The sequence below is a fragment of the Nylanderia fulva genome, unplaced genomic scaffold (assembly GCF_048542155.1).
Source record: "Nylanderia fulva isolate GAGA-0341 unplaced genomic scaffold, ASM4854215v1 Scaffold22, whole genome shotgun sequence".
In the NCBI taxonomy this organism is placed as follows: domain Eukaryota; kingdom Metazoa; phylum Arthropoda; class Insecta; order Hymenoptera; family Formicidae; genus Nylanderia; species Nylanderia fulva.
In genome coordinates, this window is record NW_028190285.1 from 3661522 (window position 1) to 3685863 (window position 24342).

Below are 24342 nucleotides of genomic sequence, written 5' to 3' on the forward strand. Positions count from 1 at the left end.
TATAAAAGGCACACAGTAAATTGGAGAAACCGGTTGGCCTGAATTTTGATTTGAGGTCATTACCAGTAGACTCTTCGATTCACTAGCTGGCTGTCAGAAAGTTATTGATATCTTAACACGCCGGTGAGTAGAAAACAATTATCATAACTAATGAAAATTATATTGATATTTTCATTCTGCATATAATTGAGTATCAATATTATTGTCGCTTATATGTATTGTAAGAAAAAAAGTGTTTCTCTTTACTTTATTAGTCGGTCAATACATTGATTGAAAAACGCGAAAAACTTGTGTGTATTGATTTATTTTATTGCCAGATTTCGCAACGCGTTTCCGCGCAAATGTCAATAGTATTTTAATTGAAAAACAATAAAGAGCCATAATCAACAATGTCAAAGAACAGAACACAGATATCGCTGACAAAAAGCAAAGAAAGCTCATGATCGGATCTCTCCGTGAGTTGACATATTTGACTCGGAGATTCTTGAAATTTTTTTGCGCATACCGAATAATAATTATCAAGTTTTTTTATCGATTTATTTTAATTGCAATTCTGTAAAATTTTGTAACTAATTGTAGCGTTAAATCGATCAAGAATTCAAAGAAATAAAAGACGAAGATGACTCAGCAGATTCCAAAATACGAACTCTTGCCAGAGGTCAAAATTAAGGAAATGTTGGAGCACTTTCGAGGAGAAAGAAGTGGATGGATTTCGGTTGGCCCCAAAAAATATGTCTTTCCTCTTAGATATGTAGAGCAGGGTAGTGGCTTTTATAATTTTAAAATAAGGCCGAATGACACATTTGTTATGTCATACCCTAGAAGCGGTAAATATGCACAATTAGTAATTAAGTGTATCATAATTTATAGTTATCATAATTTGTTACGAGCTATAATTATGAGTGCTTTGTTGATACATACCTAATGTGGCAATATCTTTTATACATTCAAACATTAAAAATCAAAAGAAAGAAAAAAAGACATTGCAAAGATATTTACTTTACAGAAATCTTTAGATTAAAAAGTTCTGTCTTCTTATCCTCTAATTAACATTTTAATATTTCTCCATTGTTTTTTTATTAATTTTTCAATTTTTCGTTAATATATGTGTGCTATTAAGTGTTTCTTAATTAAATTTATTCTCTATTTTATCTTATTAAATTAAATATTATTATTTTTAATAAAGATAAAAAAATGAAAAATTATTTGCTTTTTGCAGGCACTACGTTAACAATGGAACTAACTTGGCTCTTAAAAAATGATCTGGATTTTCAGACAGCCGAAAAGAATTTTTTATCAGAGAGATTTCCTTTTTTAGAGTATGTGGTGACTGGGTGAAACATTTTTAGCATAAATTTTAACATAAATTAATGATACATGCACTTGTGCATTATAATCTTGCGATAAAAGATTAAAGTATAACAATTGCATAATGATTTTATAATCTTTTTATTTCGTCAAATTGTGTTCTCTCTCTATATATAATATATACATATGTATTATATGTAGATGTGTTAAATTTTATAATTTTGTTTTATTTTTATCAAATCTTTACCCTTCAGGTTTAGTTTATTTAATCATCCCGATGTGACCTGCGAGTTTATTACCATGAATGAAGGAGATGCCATGAAACAGCAGTTATGTCGAGACATAGCTAAGCCTGGTTATGAAATTATCGCTTCAATTCCACTCACGACTCCGAGATTCATCAAAACTCATTTTCCGTTCACCTTGTTACCTGGGATTTTAGACGTTGGTTGCAAAATTGTTTATGTGGCTCGAAATCCGAAAGACGTTGCTGTATCCTGGTACAATTTAAACAAAGCAATTCGAACCCAAGGTTTCATTGGCGATTTTGCAACATTCTGGAATTATTTTGAAAACGACCTTAGTAAGTAGATCTTAGAATTAAATACGGAAAATCATGATCTTTACATTATAACATAAATGTCTTTAAATAGTTTATAGTTATATAAATTTTTTAAATCATAGTTATATAAGAGATTGCAAAAGATAAATTCTTTTTCTATTTTTAAAGATAGCTATTTATATTTTTTGTCATTATTTTTTGTGCATGTTATAACTTGTGTTACATAATTTTAAAAAATGTGTACAATTTTTGTGTTTACTCCTAAATATTTTTATGTATATTTTTTTATTAATATACATAACAATATTTTAGATAAAGTTAACGTGTTAAATACAAAAAGAAATCTATTTGAATATTTGTCTAATATCTTTGAAAAGAAATAGTTAATTAATAATAGTTAATTGATAAAAAACCTTTAAAAATTCTAAAAAAAAATTCGGAATCACAAAGAAAATTTAGTTTCAAGACCGCATATATTTCGAGATATTAGGCAAATGAGTGATGGTTGAGATGTTAAGAATCGCTAATATTGTATAAATATAATTTCTCTATTTTCACACGCATATATCTTACTCTATTTGATAACAAAAAAAATTGCGTCATGTATTTTTTGTTTAATTATTAAATAATTTCCTGTCAATAAATGTGGCGAGAATTTTTAATGTAACTTTTAACTTGTTTTTTTAGCGCCATGGTCTCCGTACTGGGCTCATGTTCTTGAAGCCTGGGATTTGAAAGATCATCCTAATGTTTTATTTATATTTTACGAAGAAATGCAGAATGTAAGCATATTTTTAATTTCTTATTTATCATACTAGTATATTTTATTAGTTTTGATTCTTCCCTTTTCACTTTCTCTCTAATGTTTCCCTAACTTTTATGTGTGCGATGCATTTACTAATCTAAGATAAAATTATTAAATGTTTTCTAGGATTTTCCGAAGACAATAAAAAAAATAGCGGAATTTTTGGGCAAAACATACAGCGACGAAGAAATAAACAAAGTTGCAAAGTTCTTAGACATCGAAAATTTTCGCACAAATGACATGGTTAATATGTCTGAATTGAGAGCTTGTGGGATTATCGAAAAGGAAAATTTTATTCGAAAGGGTGGCATTGGTGGATGGAAAGACGTTTTTACACCAGAACTGGATGTTAGAGCAGATATGTGGATTCAAAAGAATCTCAAAAATACCGATCTACGTTTTCCATTTTTCAATAATAACAATTGAAGAAATAACATTTAATAAATTGAGATGTTAGTCTTGAGTTTTAATAAATATATATTTTTTATGTGTGATTTTTATCAAAAGACTATCAAAAAACTTCAATTAACTTAATTTTATTGATTATATAATATAGGTTTCTCTCTCTAATTTCATTATTTTATTACATGTATATATTCGCAAATTTGACATATTTTTGTTTTCATATATTTACAGATGTGTTAAAAAAATACGTATATGGAAAATATACGAGAAGTTTTTTTATTATAATTGTATAAAATATTTATTCTTCATAAGTCGCGCATATGTATGATTTAATAATTGAAAATATATTTTATTTGGTATGATCAATTTACAAGTAAGAATCACTTATTGAAAAATATGCGATAATGCAATATTTTGAATTTTCGTCTAAAGCGAGGAATTTAGGAATTTTTCAAATAGTCAAATTATTTAAATTCATTCGTGTACGTGTATGTTTGTGAAAAGAAAAAATGTGACAAATTTATAACTTGCAGTTTACTTTTTTTTAGATATAAATTTCAAAATAGATTCTTATATTACTTGCACATGTTTACTTTTTTTATGTCAATATACAACAGAGTTTCGTTAATGTTAGTCCTATGGGATGAAAAAAGTGGAAAATGTCTGGAAAAGAAAAATTTAATAATATATCTTAGTTATAGCGCAAAGACCAATTGTGTATTTATGCGCATATGGAGCTGTCGTCCCAAGTGTGCAGATTAGTATTTGTTCTACGAACAATCAAGCGCGCGCAGATATAGATGCGTACACAAACATACAGCAGATTATTGTGTAGTAAAATTAATTTTAAGGAGACTTTATCGTATAAAAGAAATTCAACAAATCGAGTCATTAAATCAAGATTGATTCAGTTCCATTAGATACATTTAGAATTATCTAATATAATATTAAATAATATGTGAAATTTATAATATATATTTCAAGTTCTCTATTTATGTCAATCCATAGAGCTTCAGAGTTCTGTCCATGCTGGTGGATGCAATGTACTGTGCGTGTTTTCCGAAACGAACGCCAGTAGCCGCCGCCGTGTGATCGTTCAGAACTTTCAGTTCTTGCCATTGCTTACAGAGATATACTCTAAAAATAATAAAATGTATATATAATATGTGAGCTACTTCAAATTAATTTAATCGTATTATATTAAATGGTAATATCTCCATTGCAAATTTAATCTATTATTAAAATATTCTTCAAAAAAATAAGACACATTCGATATTTATTATTACTTAATATACATGTAATTAATTAATTCTCAATCATTATTATTATCATTGTAGAATAATTAGTGACATTATCAAAAATAAAAAACTTACCTCACGTCCGTTCCTGCTACAGCTAGATAAGTTCCGCTTTGATCGAAGCAGATGTCCTTCACTTCGTAAGATTCTTCCAACTGTAGAGTCTTAAAGTTCTTTAGCTTGCGCAAGTCCCAAAGTTTGACGCACGAGTCCTCTGCGGCGGTCGCCAAGTAATATCCGTTCTCGGAGAAACTGATCGCTGTAATCGGGCCGGTGTGGCCCGGAAAATTTGCAACATTAGATTGCTCTTTCAAGTCCCAGATCTTGACCTGAGAATCTGCCGTGCCAGTACCGAAAATTAGACCATCGGGATGAAACTGCGCCGTGGTCAGCGGTTGTCCTGTTTGTCCTGCCACCTTTAAACAATTTAAGCATATCTTTTTTATATCGAGATGCATGTTTCAATCTATTTTTAATTACGAAATTACGAATCGTTTTCTTTTTCTCTTCTTTTTTTTGTTTTGGATTTAGAGCAACTTTGCGAATTATTATATATAATTATATTACAAAGTCTATTTAAAGTGTACTTTAGTCAATAATCTGCCGGTGCGTATGTCCGAGAAGGCCCAATGCTGATCTAAAGATGAGCTTAACAGATAATCGCCAGTCGGATGTAAAGATAATCCGGTTACTGGAGCATCGTGAGCCTTCAATAACAAAGTCGTCTGACTGGTGCCAACATTCCACACGCGAATCGTAGTATCAGGTGATGCGGTCATTACTATGTCTTCCTCTGGATGATAAATAACTCGTGTAACCTGTAAGTATAACGAAAAAAAATTAATATAAGTTTGAAGGGGATCAATGAAATGAGATTACTTACCTTCTTTGTGTGACCTTTGAGAATTGCCACTACTTGTTCAGTATCCTTGTTGAAAACGGTAGCATTCTTGTCAGCACCACCTGTTAAGATCTTGCTAGTGTCTGCACTATGAATATCAAGTGCCAAGATTCCAGGTACACTAGCAGAATGCAGTCCCTGCAAATAATTACATAATATTCAATTATTAATAATACTCTGCATGTACTTTTATTTCTATAATACTTATGTTCTATTAAAATTCTTAGAATCTTAATAAGTATTATTAAATACTATTTTTATTAAAACTGTTTATCAATGCATTTATAACATAATATTTAACATTGCCAAATGAGTATGACAAATGATTGCCATTATCCTTTTTACATAAATGTAACATGTAAAAAACATACACAGTGTTTAAAGACTAGAACTATAAAAGATTATTGGCAAAGACAAGACATCAAAGGTAAATTAGCCTGCCAGTTGTAGCATGATCCATAAAGTGCAAATAAATATTTGTGTATCAAGCAGTTGTGTTAATGAGATAATAACTGGGGGTAGTAAATTTTTAAAGACACATTAAAAAAAAGATTCTTACAGGATGCGACGCGAGAGTCTGGAATGATCGGATACTATCCTGAGGCATCAGATCCTCTGGTACTGAGCGTCCACGTCGCTTTCGCTCCTGAGTGAGAACGGTTGCTCGCTCTTGTAATTTCTGAATTACATCTTCGGTGATGCCAGCTTGTTCCATTGGTTGAGCTGCTGTGCCACCAGCTTCAACTGCCACAGCCTAAAAAAAAAAAAAATATATATATATATTCTATATATATATATATATATATACACACACACACAACTAATTAAAAAGTAATTAATCAAAAAAACTGTGAACGTTTACAATTATTAATATATAAAATGCCAGATGTAACTTTTTTACGTTTTTTGACATTTAAAATAATTTGTGGTAAAGTAGTTGTGTATGTATGTGCGTGCACGCGCGTACGTTTGTCTGTGTACATATATGTGATATAATATATGACATAAATAATATCTGATAACATACAGGTTGAGGGATTGTAGCGGCTTGAACAATTCCAGCTTGTGGCTTGAGAGTGGCTAGAGCTTCTCTAGCAGCAGTAACTTCCTTTGTCAATCTAGCAATAACACGACAAGCTGCGTCATGCTGGTATAAGGCATGAGATAATTCTTGCCTCGCAGTCTGAAGTTGTTGTCGCAATGTAAATGAATGTAACATAACAGCGTCCCATTCATCTTGTAGGTTTTTTAATATCGCTGGAATGGAAGTTGCGCTAGGTGGTTTAGGTTTGACAATTGGAGTTGCTGTAACAAACAGTAGATTTTGATAATTAGTTATAAAAGATTATTAGAACATTTAACATATTAAATAAAATTTAACAGTACTTTTAATATCAATAAGCTGTTCAATAGTAAGTTCTTTGCCATTGATAGGATCCACTCCATTCTCAGTCACATATTTTTCCACAAGACGTTTCTCGAATATCGATCCAGAGACAGGCGATACTACTGGGTGCTCCGGCACCTCATTAGAAACTGTAAATTACACAAATAATTTTTAATACTTTTCACAAAAATTATTATGTTATAATTTGTGATATGTTAAATATAGTCTAAATTTCCTAAATATTAAAATAATATATAAAATATAAACATATACATTTTCATTAGAAATATTAATATAAATATTAATGCTGATAAAATAATATCTACAGTATGATAAATTCGATTGTTTTGTAAAATTTTCTTCTTATAGCTAAAACTACTTATTATATATTATATTTTATATTCTCATTATGTTTTCCAATTTTTATTAGTATACACTACAGAGGAATAAAAATATTTTTAGGTTATGTTTGTCAATTCTGCCGTTCACAAAACTGCGATATTTTTTTAACAATAAATTTAATTTTATTATTAATCATTATCAAGGAAACTGAGATATCATGCAAAAGAATGAAAGATAAGTTAGCTTAAGAGATTACAAATAATTTTGCGTGTTCACAAACACTCACTAGCACAAGACAGCGCCATTTTCCTCGTTGTAACGAGTGAAGTTGCCGGCAACCGGCAACAAGCATTAGGGTGCTATCCCAAGGAGCGGCAGCGAAAGAGGGATAATAGGGAATAGGCAACAATGGAATGCTCGCGATTTGTTGCGCACGGGATCGAATCGGAAAGCACTCAAAGCACAACAAACCGAGACCGCTACGGCTCTGGCTCTGCTTCCTACAGTTGCTCCTGCTTTGAATTAAAGTTGAAATTTGATAAACAACATGGCGTCCGCTGTTAGCTATTTTTTCGTACTTGCAATTTTCTCTGTTTTTCTCGCGAATGCCGCGAATAGTTATTATGCGTTCGCGAGAGTCGAGGTAAATTTCATGTTTATGTTAGATCGATTAATAATGAACGACATAATCATTCATTAAAATGCACCGTATGCGAACTCATTTTTTGCATGTATACGTATAATCACACATGTGATTATTACATCACAAGTATTTATTATTTAAAGTGAACTTTACATATCAAGAAGTTGTGATTGTGTAATTGTGTTTTCTATAGATCGATGCATTATAATGTTAGTACAATCTTTATTGTTCATTTTTTAGAGTTGTAGTGGTTGTTCACTCAATCGATTGCCGGACGTCAAACAATTTATCAATGAAGATTTGCCAAAGTAGTATCCTTTACAATATGTGTAGTTTTTATTTTTTATCATATATTACTTTATATATATATATATATATATATATATATATATATATATATATATATAATTATAAATATCTGTTGCAGACATTTAACACTCAATTTCTAATTTTAATTAAGTATTAGCCAAGTTGTTTTTTTGATGCAAGAAATTAAAAATAAGTTAACTGAAAATTAGCACATAAAAGAAAAGATAGTGAATGAAAGACATATTTGTAAAATTTCTGTTGAATTTAATTATTTTATTTATATTGCAATGGGAAATTTTAATAATTATCCTTAATCAGTATACAGCAACAATGTAGAATTCAAACATATACAAGGTGCAATACCAGAGCTTGTACTGTTCAACGAATATGAAGAGGAAGTGGAGCGATTGGTGTTGTCTAGATTGACACGAGAAGAATGTAATGAGCTATTAGTCTCTAAAGGTTTTGTTAAAAAATCTAAAGACAATAAGGACGAAATGTAAATCTTCAAATATATGTGTATACTTATCGTAAGAAACATTAGCCTAGTCATAAATAATGCTAGAAAAAAGAATTATTGTTAAAAAAGTTATTTTCAGTTTCAAAGCTTGTGCAACTTTTGTTTATAACTTATGTCTGTATTACTATATTTAATAATTTTTAGAATAGTTTTTTAGAAGAGATACACATAGATATTTAAAATATGAAAAAATTTATATCATTTTCATAGTATTAAGAAAATAAGCAATATATGATAAAAAAAGTGACAAATGAGATATTAGAATCTTTTGACAAATTGTTTTCTTCCTTTAATTGTTATTATCTCCATAGTACATTAATGAAGTAGGAAAGGAAGAAGGGAGAATGTTAACGTTTGCAAGTTACAATTTGTGGATAATGATACTACATCTAGGAAATAACATTTGTATATTACAGAATATTTTCTAAGCTTTCTTTATTTACACTATATTTTTTATTTCTAGTAATTCTTCAAATTTTCATAAAGTTTTTATCATATCTCAAAGAAATTAAAATTATTTTTTTACTGTACATTTTTTTTTACAATAGTAAGCATCTTTCAACTAGTCCTCAACACACGTGTATGTTATTATTAAGTTATTTTTAGGTTATTTTTAAAATTATATCTGATTATAGCCTTTTTATAATGTACCAAATCTTTGGCATTGTATATTACAGCTGGTTTTTTGCAGAGACTGGATTTATAAAGAAGTGACATGTTATAACTGTGTGTGTCTATATTTGTCTTAGATTTTGTTAATTTTTTCACATACTATAATATACATATAATATAGTATGTGATAGATTAAATAACAATCTAAAAGGTTGATTTTCTAAAAAATCTTAATTACCTAAAAAAATATATCTTAATTGAACTTCAAATAAGCTTTAGAATAATATTGTTTAGCAATTATTACAGAAAAAATTCCAAATTGTTAATAATAAACAAAATGTACTTTTTAATACACAATAATTTGCAATTAAAACAATTATTTATATATATATATATATATATATATATTCACACACATACAATAAATGGTAAATAAAATTATATATTTTATTTCATATATTCTTCAATTTTTCAATATTTAATATAAAAAAATTATACATATATATATATATATATATATTTCTTTTTTAATTCTCTTTTCTTTTCCATATAATTTTATTTAAAAAAATTTTTTAATTATAATTTATCTAATCATGTATATGTATAAATTAATGATAGTTTTAAATTATTTTCTTCTTTTTTATCGACAATTAAAAATAACGTGCAAAAATACATTTCTGTTAATTAAGGATTTTTTTTATATTATGTTAGAATATGGTTATTTTCAAATATAATTTAATAATTTACAATTTCGAAGCATCTGTAAAAATTGTGCAAACTTGTAATAAAAAATGGAAACTTGAAGTGAAAATGCGAGAATCATTAAATGGAAGAAAGGATAAACAGCTAGTTCAAAAATTTGATGCGAGAATTCATTTTATATAGTGTCATATATTACAATATACATATAATTATTTTAATTCATATATTAACTCTAGATTATATACACATTCTGTTCAAATTCGCAGTTTTACGCAAAACCGCGTCATAATATATTTCAATGATGTACATTAATTATTTCTTTTCTATATCCTCGTTTAAGTTATACGTTGTATATGCTTTAAATATATTAAATATATTGAAGCGATTTATGCGCACCTTTCTCTTATATAGAAATAATATATTTATATATAATATATACATGTACGAATAAAATAAAACAAGAGACATTGAAATATCAGAGCTATTAAAATTGGAGAGAAGTAACAAAGAGACATTGAAATATCAGAGCTGTTAAAATTGGAGAGAAATTATTTCATAGTTAGAAATATGCAAATGCCAACAAAATTTTATAAAAAATTTGCATGAACAAGCTGCTCATATGGACATCTTTTTTTTCTTCTTTTTTTAGAGAAAAAGTGGAGAGAAAGAAATTTTAATTGGATGGTTTTTTGAAACATACATAAATTTTTTTTCCAAAAAGTGAAGATAGAAACCACTGGAGCGTTAGGATTATCATAGAAAACGATATTATAAATAAGACAAATTATTGCAAGTTATTAATTAATGTCTTCAAATTTAGGAGCAATGTTATGCCATCAGCAGCCAGCAGATGAATATTACTGCTAACCATAAAAATACTTTAGATAAAAATTGCTCTTCTTCATATTGCGGCGTACCTCTAGGAGCTGCAAATAAATAATTTTAAATTGCCTCTCTAACAATATTTTCATTCTTACTAAAATGTTTTTCACTTTAATTATTATTGAAATATTGGATTACACAATTATTTTTCATTTATTAATTAAAATTTAATTAATATATTTTTGAATTCTATATAAAAAAAAATTATGGGAAAATTTGTATTATACGCACACATGCGCGCGCACACATATATGTATAAATGTACAAAAACTAATAAGAAATTAAATATTACACATAAATTAAAACTAAAAATAAAATTGCAATTTATTTTATGTATGCAGTTATGCATATATTATGCATGCCTATCTATTGTGCATTGTTGCATTGACTTTACATTATGTAACTTTTGGCAAATATTACCTGCGCTTGGTCGTGCTTCTCCGAAGTTAAAGGTTGACGTGAAAAAAGCAAACGGAAAAGTGCCAATGCCGAAAGACATGTAGGAACCATCGCCGAAACCGAAACCGGAGAAACCGACATTGGCCTCCGGTTCTGATCTTTGACCGGCTGGACGTGGTGGTACGTTGTTCCTGAAATAATCCGTTTCACTAATTAAATCTAAATTATATTATTTAGCTTGACATCTCTAATTTTCCTATTATACAGGGTTATTTCAAATGATTCATCTGATTTCAAATGACTATATTTTTGAAGTTTATAAATACATAATGATTAGTGATGCATTAACCATTAACTAAAATCTAAAACTTTTTAAGTTTGGTTTCTCACCTTATAAGACTTGTAAGTGCTTGATGAAATTTCCCTTAATTACAATAATTATGAATAACATTGAGACAATAATCAAATTCCTTCTTCCACTCGCTCTAACATATCCATTGTCACTGACTCCATAGCTGTAACAATGCGATTTTTGAAGATTGTGATACATACACAGTATCACAATACATATATAATAAAAAGATGACACAGCATCCTTTATATAGTTCCAATAGAAAAAGTTGTATGACGTAAGTTCCAATAATTTAAGGGTTTAGCCGTAGAGCATATCATAAGTTATCACTTTTTCGTTTGAGGATAGTTTTAAAAGAAACTGTATACATTCTACAAATTTGGATGAATTAAAAAATCGCATTGTTACAGTTGTGAAGTCAACGACAAAGATATGCTAGGATATGGAAAGAATGACTATTATTAGTGCAACTAAAGAAAGTTACATCGAGCACTTATAAAGTAAGACAAAACTTGGACAGTTTTTCTTATGGTTAATCTATCAGTATGTACTATGTATCATTATGTATTTGTAAATTTCTCAAAAATATATAATCATTGAAATCAGATGAATTATTTTGATAACTCTATATATGTATATAATTTTTAAATAAACAAAATTGTACAGGATAATTTTTATATCTTATTAATTGTAAGTATAATTAATACAACTTACTATTGAGAAATTAATAACTATAACTGATTTCTAATTTTAACAAAAGGAATAAATTATACCTCGGATCTTCATGCTTTGTGGCACCACGTCCATATAATGGAATGACTTTGTCTTTGCTTATAGCAGCTTTGCATACTGGACAGACCTGTCTGGAGGGTCTAGTTTCCAACCATTGATGTAGACATGGCCAACTGCATCGTTAACATTTGTATTATCCAGATTATCATAGATAATGTTTTGTTTTCCACTGTATGTTATCAGATGAATAATTACCAAAAGAGATGGCCGCACATACTGACTACCGCATCTTTTGCAGTGTCCAAACAAATATTGCACTCAAACATCCTGTCATCCTTCTCCTTCTCTTCCGCGGAGCCCGCGGATCCCGACGATTTAGACGGGCCTGCTTGTTCCCTTGTTCTACTCATTTTTCAAGTTTTCTGTAATCACATTTGTTCTTTATTTCATAAATATCCTCATAATTACAAAAAGATGACGGAATAATTGTTTGATGCGTCAAATATTTGTCTACAATAATTTGCATAATTATAACTTGTAACAAAAGAAACATATTTATATAGCTTGCATAATTCTCAGTTATACAGTTTGAAATTCATAATTATGAAATGTACATATAATTTGCAAAAATATGCAATACTGCATTGAGTAATATGGGTAGAAATAAAGCTCTATACTCTATATTGTTATCATTTGTAATTTGATTGAAATAATATATAAATTATATAGTAATTATATATACTTTAGGTGTATTTATAAATGCACATGATAAAAATGCAAAGATTATTTTCTGCATGACTCGACTTTATTATGTAATCTTTAAAATCTTTGAATCCATTTTATATGCAAATATTTAATGCTAGAGGTACACAAAATAGATAATATATATATATATATATATGTAATATATTGTTAATGAACGTGTATACGTTCGTAAGAAAAAATTATTGATGAGAGAAGAACGTTTCTCTAACATATAGATTAAAATTTTCACAGCATTGATGAGAAAAAACATCAAAATATGCAAAAAATGTAGATTACAAAAATAAAATTAAAGTAGAATTATACTCAGCAGACTTAGAAACCTTCATTTTATATTTCTGAGATATCAGGGTCAAATTATCAACCCAGTATCATAGTAAACACTTATAGGCGTAACACATGCAGTCATGCAGAAAATATTTTTTAATGTTGAAAAAAATTAAGTCATTTATCATATTTCATTAAACATGTGATTAAATGATAAAATTAATAATATATAATCGGCATGTACAAAAATTTATTAATTTGTACAACTTTTTTTAGTTTTTTTAAAAATGCAAAATATTAATTTCATGATATTGAATTAATTTGATGAGATTTTTTTAAAAATTAATAAACACGCCAAAGATTGGAAATAAATAAATGTATCGATATATATACACACACACACACACACACAATACACCTTACCACGTCATCTTGTTTGCAACACTCATTAAGCACCATTACATATTTATGCGTTATTATATTATTTAACATTTTTATCGACAATAATTTTGTCATTGTTCTATATCTTTTCGAAATATAATTGACTGCAATTTTTATTTCAACAATAAATCTACCTAAAAATAATTACGATTCCTTTGTTTTTATTTATAACCTCACTATATCATATTATTACGCGCATATATACACTTCTCCAATTTTTATCGATGTACGCTAATCCACTCATTAGCCTGTTTTATCAACCTTTATGATTTTTTTTGTTTAATTTATTTCTCTAATCTCTAAATTACCTGTTTTAGTAGTTTTGTAATGTTAGATATCTATTGAACACAAAAAACACATGACATACACCCATACGACACTATACATGCACACTCATACACGCTTGCATCAAAATACAATTACCTCTTTGCAAATAATACTACGTCATTCTTATCATACGTATTTCATATCCATTCCTTTCTACGCTTACATATTGTGTGTGTGTTCAATCTTTAATTTTTTCCATATAACATTACTAATATTATTCAATTCTTTTTCCGTTTTCCTGCCTCTTTTTCTCTCTCTCTCTCTCTCTCTTTCACTCCACTTTTTTGACTATACAACTATATGTTATATTTCTCTGTACTTAATATATTTATATTTAATCCCACGATATTATGTATATTGTTTTTTCTCTTTTCCTAATTCTCTCTCTTCCTCTCTTTCTCCTTCGTCTATCTCGTACGTCAAACTGGTCAAACGTCAAACGTCATTCCGCTCATCATCCATTCGCACATTTACACATCATCCAATTCTCAATTTCCCTAACCAAACATAACCCCTCTCTATTTCTATCATTATTTATATTCATCTGTATGTCTTGATATTTTGTGATAAATTTGATATGTTATCCTTTTCCCTTTCACAACTACATACAACTGGATGAAAATAGCATCACTCACTTTCTGATAGGAGGAGGGCGGGCTTGGCCCTCTCGCGCGATGAAATCGTGATCCTTCGTCTGTCACCACGGTCTTTATTTCTGCTGCAAATAGAATAAAGTATCACAAAATCCGCTTTTTGAACGATTCAATAGCGATGATCTGCAAGAACAGCGCGTTACGTGCGTGCTAGACGCATAATTCCACGAACAGGATGTTGGATGTTGGCCGGGCAATAGAGAGAGAGAGAGAGAGAGAGAGAAGAGAGAGAGAGAGAGAGAGAGAGAGAGACAAAGATAGAGATAGAGACACGTAAGAAATCTAGCAGCGGCAAGTGGCAATGTCGCGGTTGACGTTTTTCTGGCGAAAGAAGTTTAATAGTGACGTGACGATTTCTACATGTGGAAAGGTACAATCAATAATTGCGGTAATCGATGGCAATTGAGAGAATGCTTGATCAGCGTAGTAACGTTCATATATGTATGTATATATATATATATATATGTATAACATAGTATCAGAAGAGTATTATAGCGACGCGAAAGGGAAAAACAGGTAGCATCCTTATCGATAATATATTATGATGTTATCTAAATTTCTGTTAGGCGCGTTAGATGACGCTAATGAGTTCGATCACTGGCTCCATCTCGATCAATGATCAGTTTTGTTCGCGCAATTCGAGATGAGAGATGAATGTAAAACGTGAAATGTCAATGACGTTTTAAAAGTATATTTGTGATAAGAAAAACAACTTACATTAGTTTGCAAGAGGAAAGAAATTGTGTACATGTGCGTGTGATTCCAAATATTTTTATAAAACAGAGGCTGTTAAGGAAAAGAAGAAGGAGAATAATAAAGATTGCATGACATATAAAAAGGTGCTAAATAGGTATCTATATATACTTAGTAAAAAAGGTAAGTTAATAATAACATGCCTTTATTACAATAAATTATAATAGATATATTGATACACACACACACACACACACACACACACATACAATCATTATATTGATTAAACATCTCTAAGGATAACTATAGAAAATGGCGATGAAAAAACATTCATATATACTAGAAAACTTGTTTAGAAATTTCAATATCTGCAATTCGATCAAAAATTTTGTAGAATGAAAGCCAACGACTTTGAATCTTCGTATAGGACATCCTCCAGAATTCCCAGTGTTACTTCGTCCAAGATAAAGCTCGGTGCATTTGGACGAGCTCGGAAAATTGGATGCGAGCGGAATGTCGCTTCGGTGCTTCTTCAGCAACGGCAAGCGCTTCGTGTCGTTCACGAAAACATCGATGTTACGCCGAAACCATTAATTCATACGGCCTTCAGCGTCATTGACGAGAACCAGACAACCGCTTTGGAGAACACCGGACTATTCCAGATGGGAAGCGGTTCCCAACTGATGGCATCTCCTTCGAGAATCAGTAGTCTTAGAGCTAGTTCGTCCATTCTTTTCAGATCTTCCTCGATGCCGTCCGACGATTTGCAAATGGAGAGTTTGCTTTCGACGCAAATTTCCGAGTCTTTGCCCGTCCAGGAGGACGAGGATGTCGCGCCGTCGCCATTTTTTCTGTCTAGGTACTATAAATACATATACACTTATTGTTAACGATTAACATCTGTGTAGTTTAACGTTTTGACATATAGTTGGAAATAAAACTAATTTAATTTTTGAGGTATTAGATTATTACAAGATTATTTTATGATAGCTCTTTTTATATAAGACACACGCGTATTTATTAAATAAATAGCATAAAAATGAATAATTGATAAGTTAGAATTAAAAATTAAAAGTTTTACATTAAAAACTTCAATTACACAAATTTTTGCTTTGTTGGGATCTAAATTTTTTAAATTTAAAACTTAAAAATTTATGAATATAAAATTATACATAGAAATTTGTAAAAATTGTACAAATTTATAGAAAATTATAGAAAAATTCTAAAATTATATAACTAGCTTTCAGAAATATAAACAAATTGTCAAATGTTTAATATTTCGAGTTCTATTAATTCTTATTTTTATTTTTAACAAACTGCATAACTTATTTTATTTTTACTCTTTGTCTTACACTTTGTCACTATTATATACCATTCATATTTTTAAAATATAGTAAATATAGTAAAATTATGGATCTTCCATCTTTTATTCACTTTCTCATTTTAGATTTTAGATTAAAAACGACATATTATTTTGTGCATGTGTGTCAATTATTAGAAGTCAATGGTTAGAGTCTTAAGAAAAAGTTAGTTAAGTAGAATAGAAATAGAATACATGTTTAATTCTTTGACTTACTAAGAATATGAAGATTTGAACTATGAAATTTGTAGATAAAATTATTAAAAAAATATCTGATAATGGGGATTTTATTTGCTTATAGCGATGACTTGACCATATTTGCGGATCGTCCAGAAACCGTGACGATCACGTTGAAGGAAACGCAGACATACTTCATTTTCGAGATGCCGCAGATGACCGAAGATTTGCGAACGCCCGAGGGGAAGATAATTCAACAGGAGAATAAGAATTACGAATACGTGACAATAGGACCAAGTTCCAATCGGAAGCTACTGGATGCTGAAACGCAAACAATACGCGTGTTGACAAAATCGCGTGGCACCTATTTAGGCATGAGACCTCGTAGAAATCAGGGCATATTTGTGAACAATTGGGTGATTCATGATACTTATGCATCACCAGAATTGATGACAGAAAAGAATGGGCGTATGATTGTACGTACAAGAGAATCGATGAGCCGGATGCGAGAAGCGCAGGTAAAAAATTTTTTTTCATATTTATATTTTCAGAGATTAATAAATTAAAATGAATAACTTAAAAAATTCTGCCATTTTTTTTAATTAAAAATGTTGCTTCTACAACTATTAAAAAACTTTACATAAAATATTTAATAGAATTTTAACATTTGCAATATATATATAATAGAAGAGAATGTGGAGAAAGATAGAGAGAGAGAGTGTGAGAGGAGGGGGGGGGTGAGTAAGAAAAGGAGAAAAGTATCCGTCAATAGAAAATAATAATTTTTTTATGTTTGCGACAGAAACTTCAATACAAGCTCCCTGAATCTGAAGCAATCCCAGATGCGAGTCCCGAAGAACAATTGTCTCACATTTGCCGACAAACACGTTTCTTAGATGCCGCGTGCGTGATGGAGCGCATAATCGCCAATAACGTGTTCGCAATGGCGCAAAAGCGCTTTACAGGCTTGACTAAGTGTGATCCGTGCGCCCTAGATCTGGAGTTTGATTATCGACTTGATCTACTGTGGACATACGCGTGTGAAATGACGCATGATCGTCCTGTAGCAGCGTTTCGTTGTAGTCCGATCAATCCGCATCTCCTCGCTGTCGCTTACGATGCCAAGATTAGTTCCGATAAGACGAATGGACTCTTACTAATCTGGTGTGCTAAGAACCCTAGTCAGCCTGGTCGCGAATATACGTTTGATAGTCCGCTGTCCGATATCGATTGGAGTAAGGAGCGACCAAATCTTTTAGCGATCGGTTTCTATGACGGAAGTGTCAAGGTCATTGATGTCAGCAGTAAGAAGATGAATGTCATCAGGCAGAGTTGCAGGGAGACATCGGTGGCTTGCTCACCACACTGGCAGGTAAAAAATTGTCAATTGTTAATTATCATTATTTTAATTTCGATATTATGTAAATGTGAATTTTATTTAATTTTGTATTGTACAAGCACCGAATCTTAATTTTTATATCAAAATATCGAATTTGAAGACGAATATTTTTATTTTTATATCGCTAATGAATAATTAAAATTGTGCTTCTATTCTGCAATTTATATTTATATTATATATATATATATATATATATATATATATATATATATATACACACACATGCATGCAGGAAGTACGATAATAATCGTTCTATCCATCGCGCGCAGGAGTAACATCCTATTGTTACACGGTTGCTAGATGCGATACATAATTAAAAACTTGATTAGTATCCCAACGCTTCGTGCTCGCGCAGATTAGTTAATCTTTTTAAATTAATTTCTCATTAATTATTGCAAAGATATCTTCACGCGATAGATGGGCGATTTTATTATCGGATATATATCATATATATATGTATAAAAATATATTTTATATTTTGTTTATTATTCTTTAATACTTGTGATATATGTTGTAATTTTTTTTTATTATTAAAAACATCGAATTTAATTTCTTAAGCAGTATAATACATTTTTAGACATTTATGCATAATGTACTGGACATCATCCGGATATTTTGCTTAATAACATTGATAATGTTCTTTATTCTTTCTTACAGGTGCAGTGGTGGAGCGGCGACGAGCAGTTCGATTTTCAAGAGCAAATTTACACTAGTGATCAAGACGGTCGAATATATTGCTATCGTTTTAGCGAAGATTTCTTTGCCACAGAAATCATGCGCTTGTATAGAGTCGAAGGTAAAGTGGCTGGAGTTTCTAGAACTGACCATTGCGTGGCTTATGATGTGCCCATCAGCCGTCAACCGAGCGCTCTTGTTCTTCGAAGGCATCCCATCGTCAATAACATTTACTTTGTCGGCTCCGACGAAGGTTGCGTTTATCGATGCTCCACAAATTATTTACGTCAACACGTGGACAGTTTTCTGGCGCATGACGGCCCGATTTATTCTCTCGAGTTTTCGCCTTTTTGCCGGAAATTATTTTTAACCTGCGGCGCCGATTGGTGCATCAGGATCTGGGCCGAAGGCCTTACCGAACCGCTTATTATTCTGTCGACGGCGATGGCATGTGTGAGAAGCGCCTGCTGGAGTCCTACATGTTCCACTATCATCGCCAGCATTGTCAACGACCAAATCTGTGTGTGGGATATTCGTAGAAAAATACACATTCCGTCGTCGGTGACCATATCAACGAATGGGACGAGATTGGTCGCCGTTGAATTCACGGCGAACGGGAATCAGTTGATAGTCGCTGATATCGAAGGAGTTATTTATGTCTATAATCTTGAAGGCATGCCATTTCCGCCGTATAATCAAGCAAAAGTATTAATCGAGTCCATCCAGAAGGCATTAGTGACCAAACCAGAATTGCTGAGGAAGTTGAGAAAGCTTGATTCGTCATTCTGATTGTTTGATTTTCGACGCAATGTATATAACGAGGTAAGTGTCAAGAAACAAAACAGATTTAAAGTAGAGATTTGCGTTTAATCTTCATGATATGTTATTTTTTAAAAATTTTCTATAATTAAAAGATTATATCCTTTTTATAAACAAGGCACGTTAAGTCGATTCTCAAATGTATCGAAGGCCATTATTTCTTGTAGAGATAAAATAATGATAGAATGATTATTGTATTATTATTGTTTTTAATTGGTCCGATACTTATTGTTAGCGACTCGTACTATACATATCGATCTCGAATCTCTATTACGAGAAATGCGTCGAGACGACTGCAAGACATGCTCGTACCGCTCCGTATTTTTTGTGGAATTTTGTCTAAAAGTAAATCTCATACGTGAAAAATTATCGCGAGTATTTCTCATAAAGTGTCGGGCATTCGTCGAAACTATATTAAACATCGTGATTATATCATTATTACAATATAGGAATCTATATCGGTGTATCGCTCTTTCGTATATTTTATTTTCCTATTTTTTATATACATTTTATCTTCGAAAAATAAACCATGGCAGGGAACAGGTAATTATCGTTGTGTATGTCTATTTTCATTCTGCAATTTTTATTGTATTGAGTATATTTTTATGTAATAATTTATCATGCATTTCGATTTTTGATCATTTTAAATGTCTAATTTATTTATATTTATTTATTTTGCGTAAAGTATAGTCACTGCCATTATACAGTAGTCTCGATTGTTTCGATATTTCGAGAATCGCAATTTGCGTCACATCGATACATCGTTAGCCGCCATCTTAGTTCATATCCACCGCACCGCGGCGATCGTTTGGTCGCACTTAAAACCGTTCCGTATTTATCACGAGTGTATAGTGTCTAAAAGTGAATCTCGTGTGCGAATAATTATCGCGAATGTCTCTCGCAAAGTCTCGGGCATAGAAATAATATTAAACCGTGTGTATATTGCAAATAACAATGGGCCCTTCTGCATCGGTGATATCCGCGTACCGCGATTGCTCTTTCGTATATTTCACTTTTACTTTTTGATCATATAAACCATGGGAAAGAGGTGCGTAATTATCATTATGTATATATATATATATTTTTTTTTTATTCTCTAATTGATCGCATATTGATTTTTGTGTAAATTTATTGTTACATATTTTCGACCATTTATTCCTGCGATATTTATATGAATGTCTTGATTTTCTTTATTTCTAGAAAATTGCCACGGCAGGAAATTATCGCTAGGGTCTCTACTGCTTCGATATTTCGAGAATCGCAACATTGCATATCGATATATTTCGAGCCGCCATTAGTCGCGAAACGCGTTGCGGGTCGCAATCGCGGTCATCAAAGTCGCATTCAAATTGTTCCGTATTTTTTGCGAGTGTAATTGTGAGTGTTCCAAAAGTGAATCTTGTGCGCGAGTGTCACGAATGTTTCTCGTAAGTGTCGGGCGTTCGAAACATTTGTGTTAAACGCGAGTGCCGTTGTTATACACCTACACGGATATCTATGGAGCAACGTGATTTGCGTGAATTGCCTGGATATGGATTACATTGAAAGCACATCTTCGTATTTTTCACGTTATCTTCTCTTCGCAGCAAAGAGGTGCTGCGAAAGTGCAATTTATGCACGCCAGGTAGGCTGAATGTTCATTGTTCTGTAATTAGCTGCGCCGATACTTTTCGTAATAAAATTCAATATTATTCTACTCACTCTTTTAAAACACATTTTGTTTACTGAATTGGATTTTTGAATTTTTATAGCTTTAAATAGCTAGTCTGTCTACAATTTTACCAGTTTTTATGTCAATTTAAATTAGATCATAATTGATCTTGATCATTTTAATTATTTTCAAGAGGCGGCATAACTTATTATTTATATATGTACATATATGTATATGTATATGTGTATGCTTGATATTAGTTGCGCTTTTCATTTACATCAAAACTCAGATAAATCTCACTTCTGTCTTTCTTTTACATAGACGTTGATCTGAGTTTTGATGTAAATAGAAAGCAACTATTGTTAACAGTTTTGTGTTATTTATATGTGTATAATCTTTATTCTATATTATATTATTAATTTTACTAGTTATATTTATAAGATTGTTCCAACTATCTACTTTATAGAGATTATATATATATTATAACATATATGTATATAGCTTATTATTTATGTTTACAAACGCAGTAATGTTGTATATTTCCGTGAGCTAAGAATAATCGATAATATCAACATTCATCGATAACTGCTGCTTGATAATTGCGAAAATGTCGCAAGGCCGTCGGCCTTCAATACTTCGTCGAAAACTTTTTTTTAACTGAACTCCAATATATACATTACTCAAAACATACTTAACCCTTATAAAATGTTTCGATAAAAACTATTTTTTTAAGCAAATACAAAATTGCTATTTAATTATTGCTTTAAAAAATATGATATACTTTTTTAATACGGGGGGGGGGATTAACTTATGAAAATATTACTAGGGAAATAATATCGTATTGTAATAATGTATACATTACTTTTTATCTTATTTTCACTGTTTCGTTTAGACTTGTTTGATTTAGACGTTATATTTGAACTATGAAATATATATGACATAATTTAGAAATAATCGGAGCGTCAACCTAGAAAAATAAATCTTTGTTGCGTCACGCGTAATTCGTCAGCTTTCGTGGGGGGTTCGATCGTCCACTTTGGCGAGATAAATAAACGACCCGCAAATTCCAAGCTGTATTCCGCGCGAGACGAACGGTGACCGATCTGAGCGGATGTCGTTCTCGGGAAGGCCGGAGAAGCTTTCAAAGGAATCGGTGAACGTTCCATCGCGTCTTCCAGCGGGTCATGCTCGAAGGTATTCACCGGAAGTCCCGCTTTTCTGCATTCTTCCGCCAACACCTATGGTCAGTGACACGCATCGAACACATTGGAATTTGTCTATGTCGCGATCGTTTGTTATTTTTTTCTGCCGTACTCAAAGAGCCGATATTTTTTTTTAAGATACCTCTTTGAAAAATTGCCCATTCAAATGCTCGTACTTCTGCGACCATAACCGTTGCGATACGCTTTCGAGGAAGTTCGTTTCTTTGCTGAATTTAACGAAATGATTATCTCAATTAATGTGACGTATGTTAGATAATGAATTTATATACATATAATTATTCATTCTGCGTACGATCAACTTAAAACTATTATTATTTTCATATTTTCTATATGACAGATACGTATATTATATTACCGAATATTATCAACGACCACTTCGTTTCTGAAAAAATCACCACGTTTATTTATAGGAATCACTCTTTCAGGCACTTTTTTGCTCTCTTTATCTTTCTTTTCTGCAGACATTCCGATAGTATTCAAATGCGACGAACGCAGCCTTTAATAATGAATTCGACTAAAACATGCGCGAGGTTTGTTCGATACTTTGGATTGTTGCTATAGTTATCGCGCGGTAATATTGAAATTCTTAACTTATGTCTTTCGGAGTAAACAGAAAATTTTTAAGTGATATGAATTGTATTGTGGATAAAATTTAAGCAAAGTATCGTGTGCCAAAAATGCCTTGTTTTTTTCTTGTTGAATAATTTCAAATATGCGATGCGTATCATTAATTATGTTAGGCGTTAATTTGTTAATAAGTTTTAAAATATTAATATGTTTTAATAATATATTATTTAAATTTCATTTATATCTTATAACAGTTATTAATATAGCTGATTTCTGTCAAAAGATTAATGAAGTTTAAATTTTATTAATTTTTTTAATATAAATTTTTTAAATATAAAATTGAGGAATAGCGCGCGCTTGTGTTGTTCTAGTGAATAAATTTCATGAATAAATTTCACATAAACATTAGAGAGGAACAATGTTTTAAAAAAATTAGATAAAACTATTTTTATATAATCTGGTTTAAAATATATACAATAAAAATATATGTATGTATAATCAATTCATTATAAACCTAAACATCTAAAAATATTAAACTATTAATTGTAAAATATAATAAAACATATATAGAATCTAATAATATAAGGATAAAAATAATCAATAAAAACAATTGAAAAAAGATAATCTACAAACTCTATAATCTTAAAAAGTATATAATCTTAAAAATTCTTCTTAATAAAATAAATAAAAATAAAATTAATATCGATCCTTCCTTTCTTGTCAGTCTGCTCATTACGACACTGTGGGCTTGATCGTGATAAGAAAGAGGGGGGGGGAGGGGGAGAGAGAGAGGATACAATTTTAAATAGTTTTTGAAGATGATGACAATGATAATGGAAAACACGAATTATCAAAACTTTGAAAATTGAAACTGATTGTGAGTTATCAAATAGGAGATAAGATTAAAGAATTTCTTAATTAATGAATTGTTTCTATAAGATTCCGTGAAAGAAATGGTACATGTAACGGTACTTTGTACATATAGTGCGTGAATATTGCACGGATTTGCATTTATAAATCTACATTTTAATAATATATAAATTCTATAATATAATTTATTTATATTATCTATAGCAAAATTATTAGCGCGTGCGAGAGAGGATTAAATTTGTAAAAATATTCTTTAAAGTTAAAAAAAGCAAAAAATTTTAATTAAAATGACTACATTA

The 24342-nt window shown here is 30.5% G+C and overlaps 7 protein-coding genes across 14 annotated transcripts in view; 4 read left to right on the top strand and 3 right to left on the bottom strand.

The window, feature by feature from the left end:
- Nucleotides 1-3787, top strand: LOC114928682 (sulfotransferase 1C4). The gene is made up of 6 exons (XM_029299946.2): nt 1-123; nt 580-827; nt 1220-1319; nt 1563-1891; nt 2558-2652; nt 2802-3787. The coding sequence occupies exons 2-6, from the start codon at nt 620-622 to the stop codon at nt 3099-3101; spliced, it is 1032 nt and encodes a 343-aa protein (XP_029155779.2). The 5' UTR covers nt 1-123; nt 580-619; the 3' UTR covers nt 3102-3787.
- On the bottom strand, nt 3776-7530 carry Prp19 (pre-mRNA processing factor 19). Its single transcript, XM_029299970.2, has 8 exons — nt 7295-7530; nt 6666-6815; nt 6307-6584; nt 5839-6033; nt 5262-5417; nt 4966-5196; nt 4454-4794; nt 3776-4217 (listed from the first exon to the last, which is right to left on the bottom strand). Exons 1-8 carry the CDS (start codon nt 7311-7313, stop codon nt 4073-4075), a joined length of 1515 nt encoding a protein of 504 aa, XP_029155803.1. The 5' UTR covers nt 7314-7530; the 3' UTR covers nt 3776-4072.
- Nucleotides 7339-10499, top strand: LOC114928702 (selenoprotein M-like). The gene is made up of 3 exons (XM_029299971.2): nt 7339-7651; nt 7892-7962; nt 8286-10499. Exons 1-3 carry the CDS (start codon nt 7556-7558, stop codon nt 8461-8463), a joined length of 345 nt encoding a protein of 114 aa, XP_029155804.1. The 5' UTR covers nt 7339-7555; the 3' UTR covers nt 8464-10499.
- On the bottom strand, nt 9951-14975 carry LOC114928667 (E3 ubiquitin-protein ligase RNF185). Of its 5 annotated transcripts, none has more exons than XM_029299926.2 (6): nt 14782-14975; nt 14592-14674; nt 12415-12581; nt 12201-12332; nt 11097-11266; nt 9951-10720 (listed from the first exon to the last, which is right to left on the bottom strand). In XM_029299926.2, exons 3-6 carry the CDS (start codon nt 12567-12569, stop codon nt 10623-10625), a joined length of 555 nt encoding a protein of 184 aa, XP_029155759.1. In that variant the 5' UTR covers nt 12570-12581; nt 14592-14674; nt 14782-14975; the 3' UTR covers nt 9951-10622. The 5 variants fall into 5 exon arrangements, with proteins under 5 accessions (XP_029155759.1, XP_029155758.1, XP_029155757.1 ...); XM_029299925.2 differs by having other exon boundaries at nt 14753-14975; XM_029299924.2 differs by having other exon boundaries at nt 14592-14975.
- LOC114928666 (dynein axonemal intermediate chain 4) lies at nt 14838-21428 on the top strand. 4 transcript variants are annotated; one of them, XM_085482852.1, is made up of 7 exons: nt 14838-15050; nt 15176-15459; nt 15697-16161; nt 16964-17357; nt 17642-18211; nt 18896-19735; nt 20933-21295. In XM_085482852.1, the coding sequence occupies exons 2-6, from the start codon at nt 15434-15436 to the stop codon at nt 19700-19702; spliced, it is 2262 nt and encodes a 753-aa protein (XP_085338978.1). In that variant the 5' UTR covers nt 14838-15050; nt 15176-15433; the 3' UTR covers nt 19703-19735; nt 20933-21295. The 4 variants fall into 4 exon arrangements, with proteins under 4 accessions (XP_085338978.1, XP_029155755.1, XP_085338979.1 ...); XM_029299922.2 differs by having other exon boundaries at nt 14838-15459; nt 20933-21428; XM_085482853.1 differs by having other exon boundaries at nt 14838-15485.
- Nucleotides 20770-24342, top strand: part of LOC146723219 (uncharacterized) — a 16121-nt gene continuing 12548 nt past the window's right edge. Inside the window, exons 1-3 of the mRNA XM_085482925.1 lie at nt 20770-20780; nt 20933-21083; nt 21281-21356. Coding sequence (XP_085339051.1) covers nt 20770-20780; nt 20933-21083; nt 21281-21356 — 238 coding nt within the window. The remainder of the gene's footprint in view (nt 20781-20932; nt 21084-21280; nt 21357-24342) is intronic.
- On the bottom strand, nt 22338-23071 carry LOC114928683 (uncharacterized). The gene is made up of 3 exons (XM_029299947.2): nt 22962-23071; nt 22728-22812; nt 22338-22621 (listed from the first exon to the last, which is right to left on the bottom strand). The coding sequence occupies exons 1-3, from the start codon at nt 23069-23071 to the stop codon at nt 22346-22348; spliced, it is 471 nt and encodes a 156-aa protein (XP_029155780.2). The 3' UTR covers nt 22338-22345.

Coding starts and splice junctions, on each gene's coding strand:
- LOC114928682 (XM_029299946.2), top strand. CDS start 620: ATGACTCAGCAGATTCCAAAATACGAACTCTTGCCAGAGGTCAAAATT. Junction 1,320..1,562: donor GAGAGATTTCCTTTTTTAGA/GTATGTGGTGAC, acceptor TTTACCCTTCAG/GTTTAGTTTATTTAATCATC. Junction 1,892..2,557: donor TTATTTTGAAAACGACCTTA/GTAAGTAGATCT, acceptor TTGTTTTTTTAG/CGCCATGGTCTCCGTACTGG.
- Prp19 (XM_029299970.2), bottom strand. Junction 5,197..5,261: donor TCAAAGGTCACACAAAGAAG/GTAAGTAATCTC, acceptor TTATACTTACAG/GTTACACGAGTTATTTATCA. Junction 4,218..4,453: donor GTAGCAGGAACGGACGTGAG/GTAAGTTTTTTA, acceptor TATTATTTTTAG/AGTATATCTCTGTAAGCAAT.
- LOC114928702 (XM_029299971.2), top strand. CDS start 7,556: ATGGCGTCCGCTGTTAGCTATTTTTTCGTACTTGCAATTTTCTCTGTT. Junction 7,652..7,891: donor ATGCGTTCGCGAGAGTCGAG/GTAAATTTCATG, acceptor TTCATTTTTTAG/AGTTGTAGTGGTTGTTCACT. Junction 7,963..8,285: donor AATGAAGATTTGCCAAAGTA/GTATCCTTTACA, acceptor ATCAGTATACAG/CAACAATGTAGAATTCAAAC.
- LOC114928667 (XM_029299926.2), bottom strand. CDS start 12,569: ATGAGTAGAACAAGGGAACAAGCAGGCCCGTCTAAATCGTCGGGATCC. Junction 11,267..12,200: donor ACAAAGCATGAAGATCCGAG/GTATAATTTATT, acceptor GGATTATTTCAG/GAACAACGTACCACCACGTC. Junction 10,721..11,096: donor AGAAGCACGACCAAGCGCAG/GTAATATTTGCC, acceptor ATTTATTTGCAG/CTCCTAGAGGTACGCCGCAA.
- LOC114928666 (XM_029299922.2), top strand. CDS start 15,434: ATGACATATAAAAAGGTGCTAAATAG. Junction 16,162..16,963: donor TCGCCATTTTTTCTGTCTAG/GTACTATAAATA, acceptor ATTTGCTTATAG/CGATGACTTGACCATATTTG. Junction 18,212..18,895: donor CTTGCTCACCACACTGGCAG/GTAAAAAATTGT, acceptor TCTTTCTTACAG/GTGCAGTGGTGGAGCGGCGA.
- LOC114928683 (XM_029299947.2), bottom strand. CDS start 23,071: ATGTCTGCAGAAAAGAAAGATAAAGAGAGCAAAAAAGTGCCTGAAAGA. Junction 22,813..22,961: donor GTGGTCGTTGATAATATTCG/GTAATATAATAT, acceptor CGTTAAATTCAG/CAAAGAAACGAACTTCCTCG. Junction 22,622..22,727: donor ATGGGCAATTTTTCAAAGAG/GTATCTTAAAAA, acceptor CACTGACCATAG/GTGTTGGCGGAAGAATGCAG.